General features: G+C 43.1%; 1 protein-coding gene across 2 annotated transcripts in view; it reads left to right on the forward strand.

Moving 5' to 3' along the window:
* Window positions 1-11,841, forward strand: part of RNF222 (ring finger protein 222) — a 51,026-nt gene extending 39,185 nt beyond the window's left edge. For both annotated transcript variants that reach the window (XM_063963647.1, XM_063963648.1), the window contains 2 exons: window positions 7,912-7,980; window positions 10,416-11,841. In XM_063963647.1, coding sequence (XP_063819717.1) covers window positions 10,436-11,068 — 633 coding nt within the window. In that variant the 5' untranslated portion in view covers window positions 7,912-7,980; window positions 10,416-10,435 and the 3' untranslated portion in view covers window positions 11,069-11,841. The remainder of the gene's footprint in view (window positions 1-7,911; window positions 7,981-10,415) is intronic.
* The last annotated feature ends 861 nt before the right edge of the window (window positions 11,842-12,702 follow it).

Raw genomic sequence — 12,702 nt, forward strand, 5'->3', positions numbered from 1 at the left:
CTTTTATTGATACCTTGCACATATGTGTTAAACAACAAATTAAACATTGCTTTTCATTCTACACTATGGTATGAGACCAGGATGTTTTTGTTGGATCCTCCTATTCAATTATAATGTTATTTCTATTTGTCAGTGTCTGTTGGGCCGTGGGTGATTTTCCCTATACCCCTTTCCCATTGTTGCTACATTTCCCTTCCCAAACATTTTATTTTTCACCTTCTGTATTATTTATGGCACAGGTTCTCAAACTCGGTCCACAGTACCCCACACGGTTCATGTTTTGCAGGTCACCTGTACATTTTTGAAATGTGACAGTTGGTGATACACAGTGCAGCTGCCGGGTGACATGGAAAACGTGAACCGGGTGGGGTCCTGAGGACCGAGTTTGAGAACCACTGATTTATGGTGTACATTATTGTAATATGTGAAAAAAATGACATATTGCTGGAAACGTGTTACAACCAAGACTTCATAATTCCAGTAGCTTTATAAGTACCTGTATGTTTAAAATTTTCAATAAAAACATTTTTTGGGGATAACAAAATATAGAAAAGAATATATTAAAAAAGCAGAATAAATGGGTCAAGGTGTCTATGAATCAGGAAAAGTTGACAGAGTTTTATAGATCCTAATTTGAATGTACATTTCAATGCAATCCCAGACAACAGTGTTTATGGATAATGGGGCCGATTCAGACCTGGACGCTGCTACTACAGCGGTCGCAGACTGAAGTCCGGCGAAGTGTGCGCATTCTCATGCATAGCAGCCTCACTGCGAGTGAGCACACAATGAGATGCGATGGCATCTCACTTGTGCGAATGCCTCTGCCTGATTGACAGGCAGAGGCGTTCACTGGGCGGGGGGGGGGGGACGTTGCGGCTGCATTAAAGGGCGTTGACTCGGCATTGGGTGGGCACGGTCTGAACAATGTAGGCATGTCCGGACCGTTTGCGGTGCTGGCCACGGCGGCTGCGTGACGTCACACGCAGCCGCTGCGACCTGAAACATGGCGGGTAGTCGCCTGCCTTTGCAGCTAGGCTGTGCAGGCAGAGGGATACTCAAAACATGCGAAAGCATCGCCGTTGTGCAGATTTTGATCGTAGATGTGCATTTTTTTGCATATCTATGATCAGGCCTGAATTACCCATAGTATTATTTTCACTGCATTGTTTTACCATGTGCATAATGGTAAAATCTCCCACATAAACTGCATAGTATCGGCACAGAGCACAAGGTGGGCTGTTTAGAAGCAATGTGATTTTAGCACCTTTGAGTAGCTACTAAGTAGCTGTTGTTCTATCATAAACTAGGATTCTTGTTACCTGGGGCAAGGCAGTAATGTGACGCCCCCCCAGCAAACAAAGATCTATTTACATATTGATGAGCTACCCCCTATAGATGCTTTCCCTATATATATATATATATATATATATATGCTCCCAATAGATGCACTCTTTAAAGGAACTCTGCAAAGATGTGCTTCTTCTAGATTTACTCACGATAGATATATATTTCCTACAAATGCAACGCCTATGGATGGGCTCACTATAGATGCTCTCTATCACTGTAGTGGCTGTGATTTCCCATGCACAGAGGTCGCTGCCTGGGGGCGGTGTGTGAGGGCAGGAGGCTGCTGCTCGGATGATCCTCAGAGGAGCAGGGTGTGGGGTCAGTGCTGGAACTCAGCAGCTGCTGACTTCAGTGTCTGTGTGTCTGTGTACACTCACAGCTCCTGTCCTGATTGGAAGAGACCCGCAGGGGGTGGAGCCATGCACTGCCCAGTATAGAAGTCTCAGCCCGCTGACTTTCTGGGACACTGCAAAACTTTCCCAACGTTTCCCCAGCCCAGGAGAGACTGTGCACAGACACCCACACAGGCTGCAGCAGCAGCGATGCTGGGAGCGAGGCACACGGAGATAGCTGAAGTATTTATGCCGATGATCAGTAGGGGAGAGGATGCAGCAGTGTTTGGGTTGGGGGCAGCTTGCATCCCCTCAAATCCAGCACCCGGGGCGTGTGCCCCCCTAGGCCCACCCCCATCAGTTGAAAATCCCAGCAGTTGAAAATACAGCTTGCCCTACCCTGTAATCTGTGTCTTGTTATGTCAATGTCTGCTGCTGCTGCTGCTGCTGCTGCTACTACTACTGTGTGATCTGTGGAGTGTTTTATTATTAGTAATCTTTAGTTAAACACACGAAAAGAACAATATAACAAAACATTTTAAAATCCAATTTTATACCAAGAGATGAACATTAAGTGAGAATTCACACAAAGTCAAATTACATTTAAAATGTATTGCATAGGCGTCCCATGTATCATGTATATTGTGAAATTAAATTATATCACAGCGAATTGTTACAAATAAGAAATCACGTTTTACAGGCAGCAATGTTAGTATCAATTCAAAATTTACCAAAATATATTGTTATTAATGTTATATAGAAATATCTCGCAACAAGCATTTAAGCATAGATTTACCTATATGTGGTGCTAGACACGCCATTTAGTTGGAGCATGACACGTTCCTCATTGGAGTGCCACGCTTTGCATGGAACATTCTACTCCTACCAACTATAGAAATAAAGTGATTGCATATACCATCACTTTACTTCTTACTGATCGCCTGGACAGGGTCTGTGTCCTGGTAATTCAGTAATAATACATTCCGGCATTCACAGATATCTCATTGCCACAAATTGCTGTGATAAGGAATTGTTAATATTGTAGGTATAATGCAAAAAAATTATAACTAACCATAACATTATATATTTTTACACATTTCTTGAAGTATTTTATTGACCACCATGTAGAGTTTCCTTTAAGACTTCATATGTTTTTCCAGTGTTGATGTCATCTGCAAATATACTGGTGACACATTAACAGACGCATAAGCTAAACACTTCCGTCCCGTCTGTGGGCTTAGTTAAGGTCGCTGACGCTGTACAAAGATCTGCCAATGATTGCATTTACCAAAGTGTGGTTCAGCGCATACAGTCTGGGCAGCAGTCCGCTTACACATATAAGGGTGCTTCATGTATTTACATAAACATAACGTGAACTGTCAGCATAGAGGTGTAAGCAGAACTGAAGTCATACATAGAGAAAATACTACAGGTACGTGCACCACCAATTATCTGACACCTGATGGACCGGCATCTCTTTCATTCCGGAAACATCAGGCTGCCGGGGGGAAGTTAAGCAGGGGGAAGGAGTTAAGGTATGGGAGAGCTGAGTTAGGCAGCGGGAGATCCAGATACATCAGGCTGCAGGGGAAAGTTAGGCTTCGGGGGGGCTAAATTAGGCTGTGGAAGGTCTGGACACATCAGGCTGCAGGGGGGGGGGGTTTGGTCTGCGGATGGGGTAGAGATAGGCTGCAGGCTAGAGTTAGGCTGGGGGGAGTCAGGCTGCGGGAGGTTTAGGTTTAGGGGGCAGGAGGATTAGCCGTCGGGATGCCGCTGTCCCTGTATCACCGATATTCCGGCAAAGTAGTGCCATATTATTGGTGGTGTACCTGTATTCGGTAAATCGTCACAGACTGAAATTTTACCAATGAGGTAAGGATCTGGCTCCTTCATTTGAATGATAGCTTCCATGATCCTCAGGTTCCCAGCTCTGGGCAGAGAACTTTCACACTGACAGCTAACACTGAGGAGGAGATGTATAAAATCTTCAGGAGAGAATGGGGTCTATTTACGAAGCCTTGGATGGAGATAAAGTGGACGGAGATTGAGTCCCAAGCAACCAGCTCCTAACTGTGACACGGCAGTTAGGAGCTGATTGGCTGGTACTTTGGGGCAGATGTATTAATCTGGAGACGGCATAAGTAAGTGATAAACCAGTGATAAGTGCAAGGTGTTAAACGTGACAGCCAATCAGCTCCAATATGTAAACTGGCAGTTAGGAGCTGATTGGCTGGTGTGTTATCACCTTGTACTATCACTGCTTTATCACCGCTTTATCACTTCTCCAGGCTTAATACAACTGCCCCTTTATCTCCATCCAAGGCTTAGTAAATAGACAATCAGCTAATAACTGTCATTTTAAACATTGCGCTAAATACATGATAGCTAAAAGCTGATTAGTTGCTATGGGCAGCTTCTTAATTTTACATCTCCTGAAGGTTTGGTACATCTCTACAGGAGACTGCAATCTAAGTAACGACCGCCTGTCTCACAAACTGAAGGCCATTGTTTTGTAATATTCATAACCCACAACAGCCTCAATGATCTCATTAAAGTTTTCCTTTGGTTAAACAGGGTGTGGCCTACCAGATCTATGGGTGTGCCTTTGCACAACGGGAATGTGGTTAGGGTGGACCTGGGAAATTTGACCATTGCTTAATTTGTCCCAAATTCCAAATGGAAAATTTTGGCATGTATGGGAGTGAATCCTGGTCACTAGGACTCTAGTGTTTAGTACAAATAAGGTTTCAACATCACCACTAAACTGTTATTTTCTTTCCTGAGGAAGCAAGAGGCATCTTGTGAAACGAGTATAAGAGAAGTGGTAGCTGAATGGAACTTTTGAAGCAGTCCCCACTATCATATAAAACGCCCCTATGATATGGAGGGGCAGATGGCTAAGCCTTGAAGAGTGGTGAACTGTAGAGAGATAAACTAACAACCAATCAGCTCCTGTAATGTTTTCAAACGCAGTCTGTAATGTGGCAGTTACAAACTAAACGACTGGTACTTTTTCTCTACCTCCAAGGGCTAAACATAATAGCCTGCGAGCTGCCAAAAGTGCGGGACTTTGTACGATTCTGCCTGTATATTTAAAGCAGCAATTCTTTACAAGGCAAACAACCTTGTTTTGCCTTGCAAATGATTGCCACTTTAAAAATATGGGCAGATTCGAACAAAGGGGGTCATTCCGCCCCGATCGCATGCTGCAGTTTTTCGAAGCCGTGCGCTTGGGACCGGAATGCGCATGCGCTGTGGCCGCAATGCGCAGGTGCGTCGCTGCCCGGCGACAATTGTTCTAACGAAGATTTCGATCGCAGCGGCAATCGCAAGGTGACTGACAGCAGGAAGGCGTTCCGGGGTGGCAACTGACCGTTTTCTGGGAGTGGAGAGGAAAACGCAGGCGTGTCCAGGCGTTTGCAGGGCGGGTGTCTGACGTCAATTCCGGGACCGGACAGGCTGAAGTGATCGCAGTGGCTGAGTAAGTTCAGACCTACTCAGAAACTGCACAAAATGTTTTTGTACAGCTCCCCTGCACAAGCGTTTGCACACTTGCACAGCTAAAATACACTCCCCCATAGGCGGTGACTATCCGATTGCATGGGCTGCAAAAAGTTGCAGCATGCGATCAACTCGGAATGACCCCCAAAGTCCTGCATCTCTGGCAGTTTGCAGGCTATTACATTTAGCCTCAAGGCTTAGTACATCTGCCACAGAATGTTGTAAATGCTACTCTGTATACTGATGGTATTGCACTATGCAATGTTTTTAATTATTGGAGAAATTTGTTAATTTAGCATGGAGGTCTAAACCTGCTTAATCGTTTAAAAAAACAACAACAAAGCAACATTTAAAACGCCTTTAGTTGATGAGTGAACATAGTATTTGCACAGTTTTCATTTGTGGTCACACATTACACTATGAAATGTATTTGTTTGTTCCATTGAGCACCACAAAGCACAACAAAGGTCACGTTCACTTTGGGATTGTTGAAATCTGACACAGTTTCAAATTTTCACGCACGACTCACCCAGTAAAAGGTTAGGAATTTTATTGCACATTATTCTCTACACACAGAGTACGCTATTGTTATTTTATTTCTTTACATGAACACATGGAAATGATGTTCCTTCAACACAGTGGAAAAGAATAATAAACTGTATATTTAAGGCTTTGGGCACACCTGACATACAGTAGGTGAGTGTATTTTCAGCGCACTGAACACAATTATCTGAACAATACACTCTGTAGCCAATACTCAGTCCCCTGTGGTAGAAGCTGCACGTTGTAGTGGAATCCAAAACCACAACATCACAAATGTTCCAGCACACCTCTGCGGGGTCAAGGTAAATTGGTGGTGTTGCTGATTGTGAGGTGCCACTGTTCCAACCATTTCCGATGGCACTAATTGAATTGCCCCCTTGATTTTTTTCTTTTGGGTCTTCTGCACTGAATTACGTTTGGAAAAGAAAGCGTTATTAATATGCTATGTCCATGTCAGATTTTGTTTTATTGCGTTTGCATTCCTATAGATTGTAAGCTTGCGAGCATGGCCTTCCTACCTCTGTGACTGTCTGTTACTACCCAGTTTTGTTCTACCACTGTTGTTTCCAATTGTAAAGTGCAAAGGAATTTGATGCGCTATAGAGGAAACTGTTAATACTAACAATGCATCCGAATTGTGTCTGTGCAGCGTCCAAGTGGCGATTTCAGGCGCACACATAAAGACATATATTGGAAATATGCTGGATGTTCCTGTGCAGAGGCCGGAAGGCCTTATGAGTGTGTTTGCAGCATCCTGCTGATATGACTGTGTACACAGGTCCTTAATCGCTGACAGTGGAGGCCATACGAGTGATGGTGGCTCCCTAACACCAGGCGATATTGCAGCATCCGAAGACACTGAAAGTGGGAGTCTCAGTCCTGGTGCAGTAAGACACATGCTTGTACACCAGGGGAAGGGCTGATATAAGTATCAGCATTTAGTCTGAGATGCGATTACGGCAGGGCCGGATTGTTGTATCAAGCGGAGTAGTCGGAGTAGTGGCTCAGCTGTTCATTAACAGCGGTCACCGAGGAGCTACTCCGTCTACTAAATCCGGTCTTGCGGAATAGGGAAGTAACATCCCACGAGACACTGACCCTGAGTTGGCAGCATCTGCTGTGGCACGCTGTGCCTTTCCCTCTGTCCATGCTGCAGAATCCACCAGGTAGTGTGTCTGCTGTGGGCGTGGTTGTGTTTGTTTGTTTGTTTGTTTGTGTGTGTATGTGTCTAACGATACATGGGGGTGCTCCCACAAGTTCATTGCCCCTGGATCCCCACCAGCCTTAATCCGGCCCTGGATTATGTTAAAAAATGCTAGTCACAATCAGCCCCAACAGGGGAATATTCCAGTATGCTAGCAACCCTAAACCCTCAGTATGGCTGCCTCATGCTCAGTATTGTCAATAATTACTTGTGCATTGATTATGTATCCGAGTTATTAGTGCAGCCTATATTTAAATCAAAAACTGTCTCTACATGTGTCAGTCATTTCTACTGAATTGTTAGGATACATTTGCTTAGTACAAGAAATGACTGCCTTCATGTAAAAGACAGATGCACTTTTATGTTTCTGTAATTACTGGTGACAAATAGGTTGCTAGATTCTCTTACTGTGTCCTCAATATTACACACGTGTCCTCTGTATTACACACATATCCAAAAACCACCTTACGCAGCATCACAGACCACCAATAGTTAAGTGCATTGGTTAATAAAAGTACCAAACTGTTTGGGATTCTTGGCAAGTAGCCAGTTCCTCCTTCTTTAGAGGCTTCTGTGACATCATTCCGTAAAATTTCCCAGTCTGTAAGATGCCATTACTTGTCAATTCCATGAATAACCTACCTCCAGTCCATTATGCCCCAGCAAGTTATAAGCTTTTAGTCCAGCTGTGTAATACATTGGTACACAGACAATGATGGGCTGGCTGCCAGCCCCCCCAAAAAAGCGCCCTGTACAAATTTATACCAGGCAAGCCACGTTACTTTTCAGCTGATGACTGGCAAAGATGGATAGGCTCCTAGCTTCATGCCAAGCCCAGTAGGCAAAAACAGGTTAAGCAGCATTCAGTGATTCACGTCAGTCCTGAGAATTACTGCATTGGATGATCAGTAAAATGCCTTTTGCACAACACAGAAAACACCCTGATCTCTTTCAAAACTTCACAACGTTTTCTCGTTTCAGATTATCCAGAAAACACGTCTGAAGAGGACAGACCTTTGACTGAAGAGGTCCACAACACATTATATCAATGTAAGCATTATCAAGACACTGTTATGTATTGACAAAGATGTTCCTAGGTGCAGAACTTAGTTTAATCTGTCATCTAATGTAATGCATTTAGAACGGGAAGGGGGGATTAATTAATGTGCATTGTTTATCCTTATTGTATGCTTGTTGTGTTACCTACTGTGTGATAGACTTTGTTACAATTTACTTAGTTATACTGGTGTTCTTTGTTTAAGTAGCCAATCTCGGTGTGAAAAAAATCTTTCTCCACTGGGTTTTTTAACGGGCGGTTAAAAAAACACGTGTATGCTACTTAAAGTCTTTATTTTATGGGCACTTATGTGATTTGTTTTGTTTGTTTTGATTTAGTATAGAAAATATACTATAATGTTTAGAGCATTGCCTGTTGGCTTATTTAGGATGTTTATATATCAATAATATATATAATCCTTTTTTTTATATTTTAGTCCATATAAGTAAAAAAAAATTGTTTATTTTTGTAACAGCTATGACTTACATTTATAGTAAAATGGAATAAATGTATCTTTATATCATGGTCTTTATATAGAGGAAAAACGCAAAATTAATTACAAATATATGTTCAGTCATTTTTTTCCTAAATTATTTTATTGTGAATAGTGCTACCCCAAACATTTATTTCTAAATGTATTAAGCTAGTTCTCCTGAGTATAGGGACATACAAGCTCTGATATTGTTATTGGGTCAAGGCATTTACGTTTTTTTTATTTATACCCTCACACTAAAGTGGTGAGGGTAACGTCGCTCCTGCTAAAGTGGGTATGATCATGTACCCATGGGAGGAAATCGATAGGGTGAAAGGACTAGGGGTATAAATATTGGGGGAAAGCAATCGCTGATAGATATTGGTAATATCGCACATGTATGTAATAGCAGCTTACATGTAAACTACAAATAGATCCACATAACACAAGATCCAGTAGTGTCGGGAAAAGTTTTGACCTGGACCTCTCTCCGTTGGGTAAATTCAGCTAAGCACAATGTCACGTTGGAGCCTCAGCATATGTCACATACACATTTCCAGATATTATGCCAGTGGTTTCCAAACTTTTTTGAATAACGGCGCCCTAGAATATCAGAATTTTTTTTTTCACGGCACCCCTAGGCCAAAAATTTCTTATTGAGAAATTTAGAAAGAAATATTACATTAAGTAGATCGCATTTATATGTCATCCTTAGGGTCAGGGGTGTGGTGAGGGACAAGATTTGCTTCTGTCTGGACACATATTTTATGACTGGCAGCCACCAGCACTGGTTTTGACTATTATATTGACCATGAATAATTTGAATTGGTCCTGGAACACCAACCCAGGGCACCCCTGCAAGTGTCCCGAGGCACCTCAGGGAGCCACGGCACACAGTCTGGGAACCCCTGTATTATGCTATAGCACCTTTGAGGGTCAAAGAAAAATAAGTGATGGTTAGTTTCATTAACTACCCCCCTCCCCCTGATTAGACGCCATGAACAAGGTTCCAATGAGACCCCACACTTTATTGGATCCCCTCTCACATATGATGGTGTGACTGTGTTTCCCAGCAGCCTTCTTGCCCCGAATATGGAAGTGCTCAGTGAGTCACACATTGTGAATATACTGTATAGCCCTTGCAGTGATCACAATGTTCAGGCTATTTGAAAGCACAGGAGCTGTATCAGTCAATTGATGCTCACTCAATGGAAAAGCTGTCACTGCCATTAACATACATTTGCATAGAATAATGCACAAGGTCAGGGCAGCCATCAGGAGGGGGGGGGGGGGGGGGGGACTCTGGGGACTGGTGTCCTGGGCCTTACAGAGAGGGGGCCCCACCCCTGGCTCCTACTGCCAATACATGTAGAGTTGCACTAGTCTGTAAATCAACAGTAGACTGATGCGCAGGGATTTCTTCTTAAAACAAGCCTTATGTGTGCATCAGCTCTCTGGAAACTGTTCCTGTAGGTCCACAACACTCCACCTATATGTAACGTCACAATGTATGACATAACATAGGGGTGGAGCAGTGCGGCTGAATCTATTTTTGGGGAGGGAGGGGCCCTGTCTATTTTGTCAGTCCCAGGCCCCACAACTTCTGATGGCAGCCATGCACAAGGCTGAGAGTTTTAATACATACCACAGAAATCTGAAGTGGCTTCTAATAACCATTATAATTTACTCCAAGTGTGTTGTTGTAATACACAGGTTTTCCAAAATAACCCTAAACAATGACATTAGAATTCTCCATTATAAAGATAATATTTAGAGGAGTTTATACATATCTTAGCACACCTTGCATAACTAAACAAAAGGGGGCCATTTGTTCTCAAGTGACCTAAAATAATTTGATGCAAAGATTAGATAGCAGAACAGTCTATGTTATTTGTAATATTAGTTTTGCAACAATTAATGAAGCTTCCTTGAAACAGTTTTTCTCTTGGTTCTCAGAAAGCCGTTCTAAATACACCATGTCCAGTGAAGACAGCAGCAAAGAGACCCCATCGAATGAGTGTCCCGTGTGTTATGAGCGTCTGCAGAACCCCAGTATTTCTGAGAGGAGGTTGAGCTGTGGACATTCTTTCTGCCATGACTGTCTGGTAAAGTATCTAATGACTGCCAAAAAGGAGGGTTCTATAAAGAAGAATATAATTTGTCCTCTATGCCGCTATGTGACATTTCTTAGCAAGAGGGGCCTTATTTTGCCACCAAAAACTGGAGAACTCAATCAGATCTTGGAGGTTCCTTTCACTCCATCATGCCTTAGGCACTCTGCAATTCTAGGAACCCCCAACACACTAGTTATCCCTATCCAGGAGACAACTGAGTCTAACAGTCTTCAAGACCTCTCAAGATGCACATGCCCTGGCGATACCAATATAGATCTAACAGGCCACACATGTGGCTCTCAAGTCTTTGTTATCAGTGACCAAGGACAACCAATGGAGAGTGAGGACATTGTCACCACTGCACCAACACATCACGTGGACGCCAGAGTCAACTGCTGCCGCTCGCCATCTTTAATCATGATTCTCTTATTGATATTTCTTGTGGCTGTCTTGGCTGCAGTACTTCCATGGATACTGCTGGTCAAAAAAACGTGAAGAGGACAGTTTGGACTTTGGACCACAAGAAAAATGTTTCTAGCACTAATCAAGAGTATTCTTGCTAACAGACAGATGTCTCGTATGAGGTGGTCATCATATACAGGTGTATCTTGCCTACTCTGGTGGTATACGATTCCTCAGGAGAAAAATTTCAGTATGAGTTCTGGAGATAAGTGGGGTATATCAATCTGTTTGAACAGAGCACACAATTAAAACAAGAGAGATAGTAGATACTAAAAACAATGTGGCAGCCAGCACAACAGGGTGGCCTATGCCGGCCCCACCCACTAAACCCATGACATGATGATGTCACGCCTAGGGGGCAGGTCAACCGACTCTTAAGTAGGGCTCAGCTCCACAGGTTGCAGTGTGCTATTTCAGGCACCTTGCGGGCTATATGCAGGTCCTGTAGGACAGCACCCCCAGGTCCCCATGTGAAGGCACACCCTTAGTTGGGGGCCTGGTGTGCAGTTTACACATTCACTTGCCAGGCAAAGGCAGAACATTTATACTAGTTACCAGCCTGTCAAAATTACGGTACAACATAACAGTAAGCTCAGCGCCGGTGGCTGTGAGCGCCCAAACGGAGCAACACTTGAATTGCTCTGTCGGGCACTATCTAGTGGCTGCCATCGCACAAAACATATGAATTCCCCCATAGAGGTGAGGAGCAGCGTTAGCCTTTTATTATATAGGATGTATCATGTCATCAGGTATTTAACTAATGACTTTGTTCTGTTGTGAATCAGAAATAAAATTCTATTGCCTTTGGTGTGGCGTTATCTGTAATTCTAATATTGTGTGCCTTTGAGACTACAGGTGATTTAAATTTATATTAAATATACATTAAATGACGGGGTTATAAAAGCATATTTTACAAATGTACAGTATGTAGAAACAGGCTTGCTGTCACAGATTTAATAATTTTAGATTATTTATTGAATAGAATGTGGTAAACATCGTGTCACTTTTTTAAAAATTGAAATATTGCAGAATGTCTATTTTTGTTCTACTTAGCAAATTGTACATTTATATACATGAGTTTGTGCAATCAGTGTATAAAAGCAATATTGTATGTTTCACTGAAAGGACTCCAAGGGCAAAGGGGGTCATTCCGAGTTGATCGCTCGCTAGCAGTTTTTAGCAGCCGTGCAAACGCAAAGCCGCCGCCCTCTGGGAGTGTATTTTAGCATAGCAGAAGTGCGAACGAAAGGATCGCAGAGCGGCTACAAAAAAAAAAAGTGCAGTTTCAGAGTAGCTCCAGACCTACTCCTAGCTTGCGTCACAAACATGCCCTGCGTTCGGCCAACCACACCTGCGTTTTTCCTGGCACGCCTGCGTTTTTTCAAACACTCCCTGAAAACAGTCAGTTGACACCCAGAAACGCCCCTTTCCTGTCAATCACTCTGCGGCTGGCATTGCGATTGAAAAACTTCGCTAGACCTTGTGTAAAAATACATTGGCCGTTGCGAAAGTACGTCGCATGTGCGCACTGTGCCGCATACGTATGCGAACAAGTGCCGCATTTTCACTTAATCGCTGCGCTGCAAACATTTTTCACTAGCAATCAACTCGGAATGACCCCCAATATGTAATAACCTGCAATGTGCAGGCTGTTTGGACATTTCTGT

The sequence above is a fragment of the Pseudophryne corroboree genome, chromosome 3, assembly GCF_028390025.1.
Source record: "Pseudophryne corroboree isolate aPseCor3 chromosome 3, aPseCor3.hap2, whole genome shotgun sequence".
Taxonomy (NCBI): domain Eukaryota; kingdom Metazoa; phylum Chordata; class Amphibia; order Anura; family Myobatrachidae; genus Pseudophryne; species Pseudophryne corroboree.